The 17,097-nt window shown below is 36.2% G+C and overlaps 1 protein-coding gene across 3 annotated transcripts in view; it reads left to right on the top strand.

Moving 5' to 3' along the window:
• Positions 1-1,033: 1,033 nt before the first annotated feature.
• LOC120272125 (DNA (cytosine-5)-methyltransferase CMT2-like) overlaps positions 1,034-17,097 on the top strand; it is a 46,867-nt gene continuing 30,803 nt past the window's right edge. For 2 of the 3 annotated variants that reach the window (XM_039278875.1, XM_039278877.1), the window contains exons 1-7: positions 1,034-1,790; positions 2,060-2,094; positions 2,164-2,266; positions 2,813-2,920; positions 3,952-4,071; positions 4,275-4,368; positions 14,719-14,823. In XM_039278875.1, coding sequence (XP_039134809.1) covers positions 1,140-1,790; positions 2,060-2,094; positions 2,164-2,266; positions 2,813-2,920; positions 3,952-4,071; positions 4,275-4,368; positions 14,719-14,823 — 1,216 coding nt within the window. In that variant the 5' untranslated portion in view covers positions 1,034-1,139. The remainder of the gene's footprint in view (positions 1,791-2,059; positions 2,095-2,163; positions 2,267-2,812; positions 2,921-3,951; positions 4,072-4,274; positions 4,369-14,718; positions 14,824-17,097) is intronic. The other variant, XM_039278876.1, reaches the window with a different exon arrangement.

The raw sequence follows: 17,097 nt of genomic DNA, 5'->3' as shown, positions 1-17,097 counted from the left end.
GTGGTGGCAAGGATCCTTGGTTAAGGAAAGCGGCTTTACAACCCAATCTACATGTACGGTTGGTCTGAGGTGCGAGCCATTATTGTCCCCGTGATTTGTACTTATCGTTTTTGTTATCATGTTAGTCACTACACCCTTTATTCCCTCTTAAATTTTTAGATCTTAAAAATTTGGTAGACAAACTTAGAACGCATGTATCTACATGTCAAAAAGAAAAAGTAATTTAGAATAGATATTACTTTACAAAGGCTAGGTCCCTAATTATGGATCACATATTCACGAATTTTGGATCTAATATGAAAGCAATACACACAAGATTTAAGGTTTTAAAAAAACAATTGATGATTTAAATTCAATTGCATTTTGTACAGCTAGGTTTTTTTATAAAATAAAAATACTCTAAAAAAATAGTATGACAATATATATATTGATGAAAGATATTAGGCTTGACTAAGCCTATAACCAAGAGCATGTGCATATGAGAGAGCTCTTTTAGAGAGTTGAGCTCTACCAATAAAGAACACATTCAATTCACAATATGCCTTTATATTTGGTGACCCAAGTACTGTGTTGGGTTATAATATATATATATATATATATTTTATTTTTTTCTATAAAATTTTTCAAAAAAATATTTCTATAAGTGTTTGGTTTAGCATTGAAAAAAATATTAGGTTTTGCATTGAAAAAAACCCAAAAATATATGTTGAAAAATAAATGCGTTTGGGGTGTTTTTCTCCTAAATTAAACATTTCATAAAAAACAAAGAAAAAGAAAAAAATTCAAACACCCAACAAAACAATATAATAAATTAATTTTTAATGATTGTTGCGGCGAGCTCACTTCCCAGTTCCCACTCACCAAATGGAGCTTTGTGTTAGTGGATCACTACTTTTAACGTATCTCACATATCATTCAATCACATCCGTTCATTATCAGGGGTCCCACATGATCGGACGGTGTTTATCCACTCTTCGATATAACCAATAATTTGACCGTCGTATTACCCCGCCAACTCGTAGTAAAAGAACTCCCGCCATTCTCCCGATCCTTCTCTCCCCTCGAAAAAAGCCCTAATTTTTCCCCCTTTTTCTCCTCCTCAGCCCCTCCACGGAGGGTTTTGGGGCTTCAATCCAGCAATGGCGAGCTCGATTCCAACTCGGAGCTCGACGGAGAAGTCTGAGGCCCTGAAACCCTGCTCAAATGCGAGGAAAAATGGTGGAGATCGTGGCAACATCGGTCCTGAGCGTGCATTTGAAAATCCTGAACTCTGGGGGTTGAGGCGCTCTGCGAGGAAGTCTGGGGTTCCGGATTTCTTTCACGATTCCATGGGGGGCAATGCGGGCTGTAAGCTTGGTTCTCCGAGAAGCTTTTTTGGGGATTCAGTGGCCACAAATTCTAAGAGTGAGGTTGTTGATAATGGTGATCGGAGTGTTTCTGAACTCAAAAGTTCTCGTTTTTGTTCCGTTGTTGGCAATGAGGGTCCACAGATCTCATTACACACTGATAAGGCTTTGACGAGGTGCTGCTCACTGGAGGACTCAACCGATGGTGATCCTGGAAAGAAGAATGAGAAGCTTATTGCTCTGTCCTGTAATGAAGAAGAGTTTTTGATTGAGAATCGGGAGGGCCCAACTTCAAAAAAGATGAAGGTTTCTTCTCGTCCCGTAGTGAACACTGTTCCTTTTGATGCGAAGTACCTAAGAAAGGTCAATGGGACTACCTTTTTTGTTGGCAACCCTGTTCTAGAGGAAGAAGCTAGGCAGAGGTGGCCACACCACTATATGAAGGTATGTTGACCTAGAATTGTGAATTAGTTGGTAAAGATCATGCCTTTCATGTTATTGTTTTGTTGGAATTATTTTCTATTCTTTTCTTTTCGTTATCAAAAAGTTTGTATTGGTTCAAATCAGGTTACTTGCAGGTATTCTTGATAATTGATTCCAGTTAATGTATGCTTTCAATTCTTTCAATTGTGCAGCTTTTTGTTTTTTCTTATTAGCAAGGTTTTACTAATCAATCTTGCATTTTCTAAATAATGTATCTCTTACTTTCCAAGGGCAAGAAAAGCAAAAAAGGGTGTAATCCTGCGAAGTAAGTAATATCTATCAATCTTTCTCTCTTCCCTTTCAGCTTTCAAATTATGCATTTCCTTGTTTGTAGTGACTGTGATGAAGACGAGGTCATCTTAGATGTAAAATGCCATTACTTGCAAGCTAATGTTAGTGGATGCCTTTTTGATATTGGGGATTGCGCTTATGTGAAGGTGAGCAATCTCTGGTCATCTTTAATGTAAAAGCATCAGTTGCAAACTAAATTTAGTGAATATTTTTCCAAGATCGGAGGTTGTGCTTCTTTTATAGTGAGCTTTCCATGGTCATGATCTCAGTTCATTAAATATCATCTTCAATTGTGTATACCATATATTGAAGGTCTTTCAATTTGAAGAGCAAAAACTATCTTTTGTTGGCTAGATTAGAAAGAAGGTAGGGTATTTTTATCTCTACTCCGCAGAATGTTTAACATTTCTAAAGAATTAAATAAATGAGCATTATTAAATTGGATTTGTTTTTGACAGATTATTTGCTTTTTTATATTGTCTTGGAACACCATGTGTCTTTTTACTTAAATAATCATGTTTTTCAAATGCCTTCTCCTATAGGGTTTTGGGATATGAAGTACAGTTTTTTCTTCTACTGTTAGACTTGGAATTCTCAACCCGCATTTGTTTTATTAATTTGAATTTGTGAAGTAGATAGTAATTTGTATTCATGGTATAGTGACATTGATGTGATATCTGCACCTTTTATAGGGTGAGAAACGAAAACCGAATTTTATTGGCAGAATATGTGAATTTTTTGAAACAACAAAAGGGGAACACTACACCACATTGCAGTGGTTCTATAAAGCTGAAGATACTGTGAGCACATAACTACTCTTATTCTTTGGTATTGAAATTCTATTATGAGAATTGATTGTCAAGCATCTGATTGATATGATATGTTTAGTGCTGAACTGCTGATGACCTTTGCTGGATCTTTTTATTTTTATTTGTATTGCTCACTTTTTCTCAGTCATTGATTGCTTCTATCCCTGGTTGAGGTGAGGAACCACTTCCATGCCTGTGAACATAAGTATAGTTATTTAATAGTTATTTAATCTTCCCCTGATTCCCTGATAGCAGAAGCCTTGCACACCAGGCTTTCCATTCATATCAATATAGCCTTTTTTTTTCTTTCCATTATGTCCTCACCCACTCTTCTTCCATCCTGACTTTAGGAAGCTCTCCAACATTAACCTGGGAAATATTTCCAAGTCTTTGTATTTGGAAAAGTCTTTTGTCTTTGTTATGTTGGTAATGGTTCTTATTGTTGGTAGCTGGTACTCGATACAGAGAATGATGGTGCTTTCTAAGAGCATTGAGTACATCAGTTGATAAGAGTCTCTATTATTATGTTTATTATGTTTTCTCTGATATAATTTGTTGTTCAACTCTTGCTGAACAATTCAACTTCTGTTGTTCTCATTTGTTTTCCTCTCTCCCTTCAATTAAAAGAATAACACTTAAAAATCTCATTTACCCTGAAGGTTGTGATCCATATCACATTTAATGCCTTCATTTTTCTTACTTACGTTTTGAACCAACAAATTATTTTCTGAAATTAGCTCTTTATTCTTTGGTAGAGTTCTAAAATGACATTTTTTTGTGTGACCTGTCATACTGTTATCATGAAGTCTCTGCCCTAGTTTTTAATGATGTTTTAAAAAAAAAATCTTTATCATGAAGACTTCATTATTGAAATTAATTCCCCAAATTTCTTTGTGCAGATATCTGATCTTTGATAAGTGATTTAAATTTTCTCTTTTGCTCAGATTACTGTAAGGAGAAAGGTTTACCAACCATGTCTACGGCATCTGATATTGTCTACTGGCTTCATTTCTCTTCCATAGGTTATGAAAGAGCAGGCAAAATTTCATGACAAAATGCGGTTGTTCTACTCTGATATAAGGAATGATAATTTGTTAGACTGCATCATTTCAAAAGTCAGGATTTCACCAATCATTCCCAGAGTATGTATATCTGAAATTTAGCTATTATTGATGTAAATATTATGTAGGAGTATATTCTTAAGAAGTTCTGTGTCACATTTTCTGCATGTTAGCAGGATATGATTTCTCATTTGCATATGTTAGTAGATACCACCTCTGATTAGTACTGTATATAGCTAGCTTGTATGTTTGGTTACAGCTGTTAACTAATGATTACATTGCAGGTAGATGTGAAGTCTAGAGCTCTTCCATCATGCTTGTATTATTATGATATGAAGTATTCGGTGGATTATTCTACTTTCTCTTCTTTGGAAACTAGTAAGTTATCTTGCTTAATTAAATCCATGAATGAATTTAGTAAATGTGGTAATTTTGTGATTTTAAAAGAATATGGAGAATTGACTCTTAATTATTGTGTCACATGCTAAAACTAATCATTTGATTCTTGTATTTACTTTCATTCAAGCCAAATGAGGAGACAACAGGTACATCTCCTGAGTTCTTGGTTCAGCTTCCAACACACTGTTTCATATTGATGCAGGATAGACTAATCAATTACACCTAAAGAATCTAATTTTGTTCAAGGATTTGTTTGAATCCCTTACCATTATGAATTACAAAGTAATAATAACACATAATTTTAGTTGGCTTTGATATTTATTGAAAATCAGTGATGCAAATAAAAAAGAGCTTAAAACATTAGGGCTCTTGGTTATACAGCCGAAAGGCCAAATTAGTTATAAATTCTGGTTCCCAATGTATCAACAAATGGGTATTAATTAAACAAGACGAAAATGCAGGTCTACATTTCAGCAGAACATTTTCTTGGTAGAAACTATATGAAAGACTTGACCCTAAAATAATTGCACAAAAATCAAATTAAGGATCAGAGCATAGTCTAGTTTATGACTGGAAAAATCTTGACCAAGGCCTATAAATCAAATTGGATTGACTGTGACCCTGAGCATTATAATGAGAATAGCTATCCCACATCAGACTAATGTTTACTCTAGAGAATAGCTATCCCACATAGCCACATCAATGCCCACAATGGATGTGGACAAATAAATTATCAACTTTCCTAAAATAAAATGAGACTGTGCATTTATTTGACACTGTAGCAGTCCTTTGGGAGGATTTGTTTTTGTTATGGAGTTTGATGATAAAATTAAAGCAGTTAATGTTCATTTAGATGGTTCCAACTGCAGATATTGGTCTTATGTGATGAATTTTCTTTAAAAAAAATATGTTGAAGTATATTGATCAATTTTTACTTATGCCTATTCTTGATATAAAGCTGCATAAGCTTTGTCTATTCATGAATAACTCATATGAGAGTAAAATATCACTAAGGGAAAAATTGTCACATAGATCAACTATGTTGTTACCTAGGATATTGGTTTTCAATTATCAAACTTTCTATTGCTAAAGTGCATGACATTTTCTAGCCAAAGAATATCAATTACAAAGATAAATACAAGTTGCTCGCCAAGGTGACCTTTCAATTCAAGATTTTAATACCAAATTAAGTATGTCGTGGGGTCAATTAGCATTTATGGGGCCTATTGAATTGCAAACAAAGCTGATTTCCCAAATATGGAAGAAAACGATGTTTGGCTTGATTGTTGATACTAGATAGCATTAGTCCCTTATTTGGTTCAAAGGAGGAAGGGATGGAGGATTTGGAAAAAATATCATGTTAGGTTCATTGGAGGGGTGAGGAGTAATCTATGTTTTTTGTTTGGTTGGATAGAGGAGTAAGGAGGTGTGTAATGTATATTGACTGATTTGCCCTTTAATATAAAATGAATTATGATTACTCTTTTTACATTTTTTTTTTATTTTTATGTGATTTTATACCCAATTTATTATTGTTATTATTACTTGGGTTCATTTATGTAGTTACTTTGTATTTTTTTTTATTTTATGATCATTATTGTATATAAATATATTTTTTGAATATTGCATGGTTATGATACGGAGGCGAAAAATAAAACTAAGTTTGAATCATGAATTTTGTCATTTGAAAAAAAACCCATAGATAGTCTTTCCTACCATGATACTTGGGAGCATCTTGACGAGCCACCATAGATAGTCTTTCCTACCATGATGCTTGGGAGCATCTTGACGAGCCACTTGTACACGTATATGAGTTCCATCAATTGCAACAACACAATCCTTACACATAAACATAATATAAAATATTAATGTCAAAATTCTTATTTTCATCAATTGTGTGAAATAGATGTATATATGCTGAAATGTTCTAAAATTTGCCATGAAGTATGGGAAAAGTCTTTCACTACAAAGTATCTCAGGAGGGACAGTTCCACCATCAGGCTGGATTAGGAATTTATTTTCTAATTGGATTATAGTTTATATTACATTATGTAAATGGCAGCTAATAGGCTCTCCTGCCTGAATGTCAAAACCAGAAGTTTACTTCACGATTATTGGCACTATGTATTAGTATATATAAAGACTTAGTAAGTTGTTGTTCCACACTTACCCATCGTGTAGGTCTTAGGCCGCCTTCTCCTTTCTCCCTCTAACATTTCAGCTAACTTCAAAAATGTTGGAGGTACCATTCTCACGATGTTATGACTTGTCTCATTGTTCATAATACTAGTCATTATCTCATCTTTAATCTGCTCTCTTTCGGAGCTCATGTTATATGTTATTTTTCTTTTACGAGAATGCCTGTGGATGAAGTACCGTTTAGCAACAAGACAAACAACATGAGCTACCATATTTTGCACCATAATCCACCATCCTATAATTTCATCATTTTCCATCTAAATTTAATAAGAATATAAATGATAAGAACTATTAGATTAATCATATACAAAAACTGATACACCAATTATCACTGCATAAATTCATTATAATTGTATAAAGCTAAAAACACAATGAGCTTAAAGATGGTTTACAAAAACTAATACACCAATTGTAGATAACAACTATTTTTATGGAATTAAGCACCGATGAAAAAAAACTATAATGTAACTTAAAATCTTTATCCGTTGTACTTATTATTTATTGGTATCACCCATGTCTTCATTGGCTGTCCCGTTAAACCCAAGCTAATACGTTTACTTTTTATGTCTAGTGTGCCATTTCGTAACATACTTCTTTTTATGTTTTCCAAAACTATTATATATTGATTCTTAAACCAATAATAACTACTGTAAAACAATGATAAATATTTGATTTAGTTTATATGTTATTGCATTACATACACCTTGTTCAACTAAAACAGAGAATGAAAGATATACCTTGTTCAACTATAACAAAGAAATTAAGAAACTTCTGGTTGGCCCTGTAATATGGTTGCTCACAGTTTCCCTAGATTGCATTACATACACCAAGTGCCAGGGTATAGAGTGAGGAGATCATGCATGGGCAATGGAGTAGCATGAGCCGAAAGGATTATGACAAAATTTCCCAATGGTTTCATTTTGTAGACTGATAGGCTCCTAACAAATAAGGAATATGGGTTCTTAAGATACCTACCAAACAAGTAACAACTGATAGACTCTTATCATTTTGCAAGCAATACTATAATATTCATGTAGTTTTCATTTTTGCCTTGCGTGATTGAAAACTTGCCTTTCACATATGAAACTCTACTAGTTTATCTCCACACTTGGATCAAGACAAGTTATGGATACTCAAAGTCCTGTTTGCCGTTTGTTAGAGTTATGTTATAGTTTATATTTGGTTAATAGGCCATATTGGGCCTATACCACAAAACCCTAATATTTCTCTATATATACCCTTGTACTCTTTTACTAATAATATATACAAACTATTTTTCCTATCTTCACATGGTATTAGAGCACTGGGTTAAACCCTAGCTGTCGCTACCACCACTCCAAACCTTAGCCTTCCACCAGCCACCGCCACTTCTGCCGCCAGCCGCCGCTCATCACTCACCGTTCTCGTTGGTTTATGGGCACCTGGTGATGTTCCTCAGCACTTACTAGTGATGCCCTTCTCTCGTTGCTGAAGGATTTGTCTCTTCGTTGCTATGTCTTCGTCTCATAATTCTTTAGTTAAGAATCTCTATTGTACCTCGCAAAAGTTAGATGGGAGGAATTATGTTTTTTGGGCACAGAGTTTTGACCAGTTCCTTATGGCTCATAAGAAATCGTCGTACCTCACGGCAGATCCGTCGGACTCTAAGGATGCCAAGTATGCTGATTGGCTTGCTGAGGATGCTGTAGTTCGCTTATGTTTGACTGGTAGTATGGAGCCGGATATTGCCCGAAGTGTGGTGATGTTGACTACCGCAAAGGCAATTTGGGAGATGTGCAGATTGACATATGGAAATGAAAATAATCTCTAGTGTTTTTGAGTTGTATGAGTAACTGTTTACAGCTCTTCAAGGCGATTGTACCGCCCCTCAGTTCTTCACTCACATCCGTAGCTTGTTGGATGAGCTAGATATTTACCAGTGATTAGTTCTTGATCTGGCCACCCTTCGTCGTTACTGCAATGAAGTTGCAGTCATCGCATATCTTTCCGGGCTTCCTCTTGAGATGTAAAATCAGGTGAAGGGTTCTATTATGAGTTCTGAGAGAATGCCTGATCTTGCTGTTGTTTATGCTCACGTGCTTCGCCTATCTTCTACATCCACATCTCCATCGCCCGTCGTGTTCTCTGATTAGTCTGCTTTTCTAGCTTCTTGTAGGCGTGGTGATAAAGGTTTCTCTTGTGGTGGTCGAGGAGCTGGTCATGGTGATTCTTGGAGTAGAGTTGTGTACCTTCTGTCGACGAACATGCCACACTGAGGATCGCTGTAGGGATAAGCATGGTCGCCCGGCAGTGGCCAATCCTAGTACCGAGGTGGTCGATCCGTCACCTACTTCCGGTGTTGAACAGTTTGCCACTATCTCTCAGGCTGACTTAGCACGGTTCCAGCAGCTACAGGGCACAGTGTCTCACGCCACAGTCTTTTCTCCTGTTTCCTCAGGTAATGCCTTTCTTGCTTCCAGGGACAGTTCTTGGATTATTGAGTCTGGGGCCTTCTCTCACATGACAAGTACAAAACCTTTTTTCCAAAAGCTTTCTTCGTCTGTTTTTGTTTTGTGGTAATTGTTGATGGACAATCGTGCTTAGTGTCCGGAGAGAGTTGTGCAGGTTTCTTCTCAGCTTAGACCAAATGATGTTCTTTTCGTACCTGATTTCCTGTTAACTTGCTATCCGTTTCTACGATCACTAAACATTTGAATTGTAGTGTAACATTTTTCCCTTTCACTGCATTTTTTAGGATCTGCAGACGGGGAAGAGGATTGGTTTGGGGCGTAATCGTGGTGACGGCATGTCTACGTTGGTGCATGATGATATTCCTCGTGGTTTGGCATCATCTGTTTTTAACTCCGAGTCATCACTTATATGGCACTGTAGATTAGGTAATCTTTCTCTTAGTCGTCTTCAGCAAACTTTGCCTTGGATTCGGGTCGAGTCATTTCAATATGAGTCGTGCCAGTTTGGTAAACATTATCGTGCTACCTTTAAGCATTCTACTCTAGTGTCTAAGTCGGTCGTTATTTGATTTAGTTCATCGTGTTTTTTAGGGACCTTCTAAGGTCGCGTTTATTTTTTATCATCGTTACTATGCTGTGTTTGTTGATTTTTCTCGAGTGTCATGGGTATATTTGTTAAAAGATCGTCGGTCTATTGCTGATGTCCTTAAAACAATCATTTTGGAAATAAAAAAAATCAGTTTTTCACTGTTCTCAAATGTCTTTGCACCGATAATGCTTTAGAATTTGTATCTTCTGTTGTAAATTCTTTGTGTGCGTCCTTTGGGATTATTCATCAAACCACCTGTCCACACACTTCTCAACAAAATGGGGTTGCTGAAAGAAAGCATCGTCATATCTTGGATGTTGCGCGCACTCTCGGTTAAGAGTAATGTTCTTATGTATTTGTGGTCTGATGCTACTTTAATTGCAGTCTATCTTATTAATCGTATGCCTTCTGCACCCCTAGGGGGAGATGTTCCTCTACGTCATCTTCTATTTGATACTGAGTTGTTTCACTTGTCTCCTCGTGTTTTTAGTTGTGTTGGTTTTGTTCAAGATTTAACTCCTGGTTTGGACAAGTTGCGCCCGCGTGCGCTTAAATGTGTCTTTCTTGGATATTCCCGCACCCAACGTGGATACTGGTTGTTTCACCTGACTAGTCGGAAGTATTGTCTATAGATGTCACATTTTTTTTGAGTCTCAATCATTTTTTTTCTGGCTCAGTTTCTCACGAGATGTTGACTACGTCATTTGATATTGTTTTCTCCATTCCTGTTTCGGTCCCTCTGCTTGTGCCTATGCCTAGTGTGATGCCTCCTCCAATGGATACAGATGATGGCCGCTTTGGACAAGTTTATCATCGTCGCCAATGTGTATCACGCTAGCTCCGCCCCTCCGGTCCTCTCGCCGGACCATGTAGATCCGTCTCTTATCTTCCTATTGCCTTTCGCAAAGGTATTCGTTCTTGACTAAACATCCTATCTCACTTTTTGTTTCTTATGATAATCTTCACCTGTCCTTCCGTATCTTTGCTCTTTTATTGTCTGCTAAGTCGATTCCCAGGATCTACCAAGATGCGCGTTTGCTTCCACAATTGCAGATGGCAATGGATGAGGTAATTGAAACCTTGAGATCTCGTGATACATGGGTGCTTGTGCCTTGCCATGCTGATGCCAGCGTCGTTACTTGCCGATGGGTCTTCTCTGTCTAGCACAAAGCGGATGGTACAGTTGATCATTACAAAGCCTGGTTGGTGGTTTGTGGTTTTACTCAGATTTATGGTGTCGATTATGCTGAGATTTTTTCACCGGTTGCTCGTTTGAATTCCATTCGTATTCTATTGTCAGTAGCTATGAATCAATTATGGGCACTCTGTCAACTTGATGTAAAGAACGCCTTTCTCTATGGAGACTTAGTTGAGACAGTGTTTATGGAGAACCTCCGGAGTATGTTGCTCAGGGGGAGAATCTAGTCTGCCAGCTGAAGAAAGCGATCTATGGTCTGAAACAAAGTTCTCATGCATGGTTTGAAAAATTTAATGTAATTGCAGTTGCAAATGGTTTTCGCAGGTGTAATGTGTATCACTCTGTCTTCTATAAGAACACTTAATCTGGTTGTATTGTACTTGCGGTATATGTCGATGACATCTTGTTGACGGGTAGCGATCATCAGGGCATTCAGAGAACTAAGGAGGATTTAATGAAGCATTTCGTTACACGAGACATGGGACGACCCAGATACTTCCTTGGTATTGAGTTTGCATATGCCAAAGGAAAGATGACGCTCTCACAGCGGAAATATGTGTTGGAGTTACTTGAAGAGACTGGTTTATTGGGTTGTAAACTAGAGATTATATCTATTGAGCAGTCACCACCCTTCTGGGAGACATCTTCCCCATTTCTCAAAGATCCTGGTCAATACATATGTCTGATTGGCAAGCTCATTTATCTGACAGTTATCGTCCTGATATATGTTACGTATTTGGACTCGTATGGCAGTTTATGCATGAGCCATGAGAAGTTCATTAGCAGGGTGCTCTGAGGGTTCTTACATATGTTAAAGGAGCTCCCGGCAAAGGTCTCCTCTACAAGAATCATGGTCACCTGCACGTTGCAGCCTATTCTGACTCGGGTTATGCTAGTGATAGAGGAGACAGAAAGTCTACGCCGGGTTTCTGTACGTATGTCGGTGGAAACTTGTTTACTTATGCAGAAACAGAGTACAGATTAATGGCACAGACAACTTGTGAGATGGTTTGGGTGCATTTTTTCTATCTGAGTTGGGATTCTCTATCACAATACCTATGCAAATGTTGTGTGATAACCAGGCCTTCATCTTCATTGCAAATAATCCAACATTCCATGAGCGTACCAAGCATGTGGAGGTTGATTGTCACAATGTTCGTGATATGGTACTGAAGGGAGTCATCTCTACGCCATATACTAGTCGTCTGAGTAACTGGCGGATATTTTCACCAAGGGTTTAAATGTTAAAGTCTTTAGTAATCTATGTAACAAGCTGGGCATGCTCGATATATATGCTCCAACTTGAGGGTGAGTGCTAGAGTTATGTTATAGTTTATATTTGGTTAATGGGCCATATTGGCCCTATACCACAAAACCCTAATATTTCTCTATATATATTCTTGTACTATTTTACTAATGATATATACAAACTATTTTTCCTATCTTCACATCGTTCTAATTGCAATTTAATATTGATTTAACAAAAAGGTGAACAACGCAAATCATAATTAAAACACATCCTGATTAAGGCAGAGCATAGGGCATCCTAATCAACTTGCCATTAAAAAATTAAATTAAATAATAAAATAAATAACTTAAATAATTAATTAATAAAATAAACTTTTCAAAATGAGATTGTTTGATGACATATCATAAGACAAACTTCAAAATTAACAAAATCATATATTTAGCCTTATATTCATTAGCCACTACAACTAATGTTGAAGAAAACAATAGGATGGATCACTGCCATAGTTTTTAATGCTAATAATATTTTAAGTGGGCTTAGAGATCTTAAGCAATACAATCAGAATTAACGGGAAACTACCAATTTTGACTTATTTCAGCAATTAGCTAACAAGTTCGTAGTGTTTGGGGGAGTGGGGTGCTTCACCCCTCCAAACTCCTTTTTCTCCAAAATTCTCCAACCAAACACACCCCACTCCAAATTCCCTACTAGTTCTCCAACCCCCCAATGGATAAGAGAAGATTTTGAGTATGTTAGGGGTCTCACTTATATGGCACACCCTTGCTTGTTGATGCAACTTTGAGTGAATTAATTTGCAAAAGAGACTCGTTTTAACTCTGTGACTCCCAATTTTGATATTAGTAAATCTCAAAATTCTTCCGTTGTTGCGAATACAAGCTCCATTAAAGTCATAACAAAACCTATGTCTAAATAGCATGAGAGGCCAGAAGAACTCTTGTGCACAAGTTATAAGTTACGGTCATACTTAAGGCCATGGTCGAGCCCGAGGGCGTGGATATATTTCACATCAATCTTACTCACATTTTTGGAAAAACATGACACAGTAGATGTGGACAAGAATTTTTTGTTGATGTGTTGTCTGATATATTTGCTAATTAACACATACTTTCTTTACTTATTGAGATACTTGAACAAGATGTCCAAAAATTTTTGTCAAATCAACATCAATAATTTTGTTTGTTTTAAAGTTTTGTAATCTTCCGACTTTTCACAAATTCCCTGTTCAGGTAATTTTTCTATTACTTGGTCATTGATTATAGTGCTACTAATCATATGATTCCCTTAAATCTACCTTGGTCTACTTACATTTTTTCTATTGATAATCTCAAACCAGTTTATTCTGCTAATGGGCTTTGCTATGGCCCTTCAAAAGATCGGTAGTCTATTTATTTTACCTTACTCTTGATCACACTGCATGTTCCTAAACTCACTACTAGTTTATTATCTATTAGTAATTAGCTAGCTTAGGGTATTATATAACCTTCATTATGTAACCTTCATCACTACTATGTGTGTTGAGCAGGATCTGCAAACATGTTTTGGGATTGGGGCAGGCCATAAAGTTTTTGGCTTTTATGAGTTGGGTTACCTTCACATCCCTCATTTGGTTTTTGCTACTAAAATATCCTCATATTTTTTCTTTTGAGTTAAACTCTCAATCCACATTGTTTCAATTAAGGCATTCTTGGTTAGGGCATGTTTCTGAGTTGGAGTATTTGGTTTCTGTAAGAATATTAGGAAAAGTTAATTTTAGTGATATTTCAAATTGTTGCGGGTGTAAATTGTCCAAATTGTCTGCTTTACCTTTTAATAATAGTCAAACAATGTAGTCATCCCCATTTAATTTAGTACATCTGTATTTAATTTAGTTCACTCAGACATTGGGGGACCTGGATCTATGCGTAGTAAAGGAGGTGCATGGTATTATTTGTTGTTTATTGATTATCACATAAATTACATGTGGGTTTACTTAATGCATGAACATACAAATTTTACAATATCCATCACTTTTTTATTGCAATGGTATGCATCCACTTTGGCAAAATTGATTAAGTATTTTCATTCTGATTTTGGAGGAGAGTATCTGTCTAATTAATTTACTTACGTTTTGATCTATAAAGAAACGATTATCAAATTTCTTGTCCTTACACCCTTGAACAAAATGGAATTGCAGACCATAAGTATTGTTCTTATATTATGGAAGTTTCCAGATTATTGCTACTTTCGCCCAATGTTCCATTTATGTTCTGGGATAAAGTTGTTTTAACTATCGTATATCTTATTAATTGTATTCCTTTTACACTCACTTCTGGTCTTTTTCTTCTCCTACATTGTATGGTTTTACAGTGAATTATTCTTCTTTATGGGTTTTTGAGTGCATTTCCTTTGTTTTGTTACCTACTCATGAACACAAAGATATTTGTTAAGTCACGTATGTGTGTGCTTCTTTGTTACAGTGTTGATAAAACAAAGGATATCAGTATGGTCTGAAAACTAATTGATTATATGTTTCTTGGTGCAGTATTTTTAGAGACTATTCCTTTTTATTCATTATGTAATACTTTACCTTTTCCGACTTTCATTGATCTATTACATTATAATACGACACGTACCACTCCTGTGGTTCCTTCCACTATTTCATCTGATTCACCATCTTCTATTACACGAGTTATGCATCCGAAGACATCAACAGAGGACATTGAAGATGATCTACCTTCATCTAGTCAAGGTGATTTTGCATGTGTTATCTCCATCTCTATCTGTTGATTCTATTTCATCTATTTTTCATCCTATTCATGTTCAACCATTTTGTACTCGCATCTTAACACATATACATCATTAATCCATTTGTCTTCCATTTATTCCTCTGACTATTGCTCGTTTTATCATCCATACATTCTTTCATTGAATGTTCATCTTTTATAGAAGCCTTTTCTCATCCTAATTGGCAAAAAGCTATGGAGGAAGAACTTGATGCTTTGCATAAAACTCACACAAAGGATATTGTATTAGTACCCTAGGTAAAAACGCTTTTGGTTACAAGTGGAAATATAAGAATAAGACAAATGCAGAGGGATTACTTGAATGCTATAAAGTTCGTTTTGTAGCTCAAGGCTTCTATTAGGAGTATGGCATTGACTATGAGGAGAATTTTGCTTTAGTGGCAAAAATGGCTTTAGTACATGTTTTGATAACGCTTGAGTCTTCTAATAAATGGCCTTTTTTTCAGATGGATGTAAAGAATGCTTTCTTAAATGGAAATTTATATGAAGAGGTATACATTTGTCTTCCTACATTTTGCCGCATACTAAAGATTATGTTGTCTTCAGACAGCACTTTATAATCTTAAACAAGCATCTGGTGCTTATCGTGAGAAGTTTAGTTCAACATTACTCTAACTTGGCATCACTAACTCACTATGATTCAGCTTTATTCTTGTTAGGGATGCAGTGGCTTAGGACTATAGTCCCACATCGCCTGTGGGAGCCAATCCCTCTTGTCTTATATACCTATACCAAACCTTCTTTGTAACTCGGGTTATAGAGAAGTTAGGGTGATGGGTCTCTGTCTTAACATGGTAACAGAGATGTAGGTCCCCTGTGCCTGTGATCGGCTATGGCTAAGATCTTGGGTCCCACATCCGCTGTGGGCCCAGGGGGTGTTAGGGACGCAATGGCTCAGGATCATAGTCCTACATCGCCTGTGGGAGCCAATCCCTCTAGTCTTATATATCCATACCAAACCTTCCCTGTAACTCGGGTTATGGAGAAGTTAGGGTGGTGGGTCCCTATATTAACAATTCCCTCATACTTTTCACATGGGAAAATTCTTTTGTTTTTGCATGTGAATGATACGATAATTGTTGAAGATAACTTGGATAATATTGCCTTTTATTAATGACCATCCTGCAAAGTTATTTGTAATGAAAGATTTAGGTCCTCTGTTATTTTCTTGGCATTGAAATTGCCTCATCAGCTTGTGGCTATATCTTGTCTCAGACTAAATATGCACTTGATATACTTAACAGAGCTGGGCTTACGGAAGAAAAGACAATCACAACTCCTTCTGAGTGAAGTGTTAAACTCTCTCCAAATGATACACTTTTGGATGATCTTGTTGGCTTTTTAGTGTATCTCACAGTAATGCATATGGATATACAGTTTACTGTATATGCTAGTTTAGTTTTGCTCTGCGTACTACTCATTGGACAAATATTCTTCAGATTTTTTGTTACTTGCGAGGCACATAACATTATGGATTATTATTTTCTTCATTTCCATCTTTGGGTTTATGTGCCTTTTGTGATGTAGATTGGGTTGGAGATATTATAGATCATTAGTCCACTATTGGGGGACATTCTTTAGTCTATTGGAAAAGCAAGAAAAGGGGAGTTGTTGCTAGATCCTCCATGAAGCAGTGTATTGATCTATGGCATCTACCATAATGGTGGTTTTTTGGCTTCATTGACTTTTAAATGCTTTTGGATTTCTACAATCAATGGCTATGCCTTTTCATTGTGTCAATAAAATCGCAATCTTGTTTACTCACAATTCTGTTTTTTATGAATGAATAAAGCATATAGAAATTGATTATCATTTTGTGTGCTAACATTAACTGCAGGGCACTATTAAACTTCCACATATTCAGTCTTATTTGTAGATTGCTGATATGTTTACAAAGACTCACACATTAACCTGTTTTCAGTTTTTGTTAGGCAAACTCTCGATGTGTATTTTTCCATCAAGAGTTAAAGGGGAAGTATAAGGGTATTAATGCCTTTTGGGTTAAGTTTAGAAAACCTCTCTTATTCAATTGAGTTGTGCCTCAATTGTATTTTAGTGTGAAAAACTATTCTTTTAATTGGAATATTACAACCTTAATTTCAATAGTTTGTTTGCTTGTTTTGGATTGCATGATCACTAAAGAGCGAGCATAACACATCCAATATTTTAGCTTATTACTTCTGAATTATTGAACTAAGAACATAGAAAATGATTCAAAC

Source organism: Dioscorea cayenensis, chromosome 11 (genome assembly GCF_009730915.1).
Source record: "Dioscorea cayenensis subsp. rotundata cultivar TDr96_F1 chromosome 11, TDr96_F1_v2_PseudoChromosome.rev07_lg8_w22 25.fasta, whole genome shotgun sequence".
Classification (NCBI taxonomy): Eukaryota; Viridiplantae; Streptophyta; class Magnoliopsida; order Dioscoreales; family Dioscoreaceae; genus Dioscorea; species Dioscorea cayenensis.
This window is presented reverse-complemented; position numbering and strand designations above follow the sequence as displayed.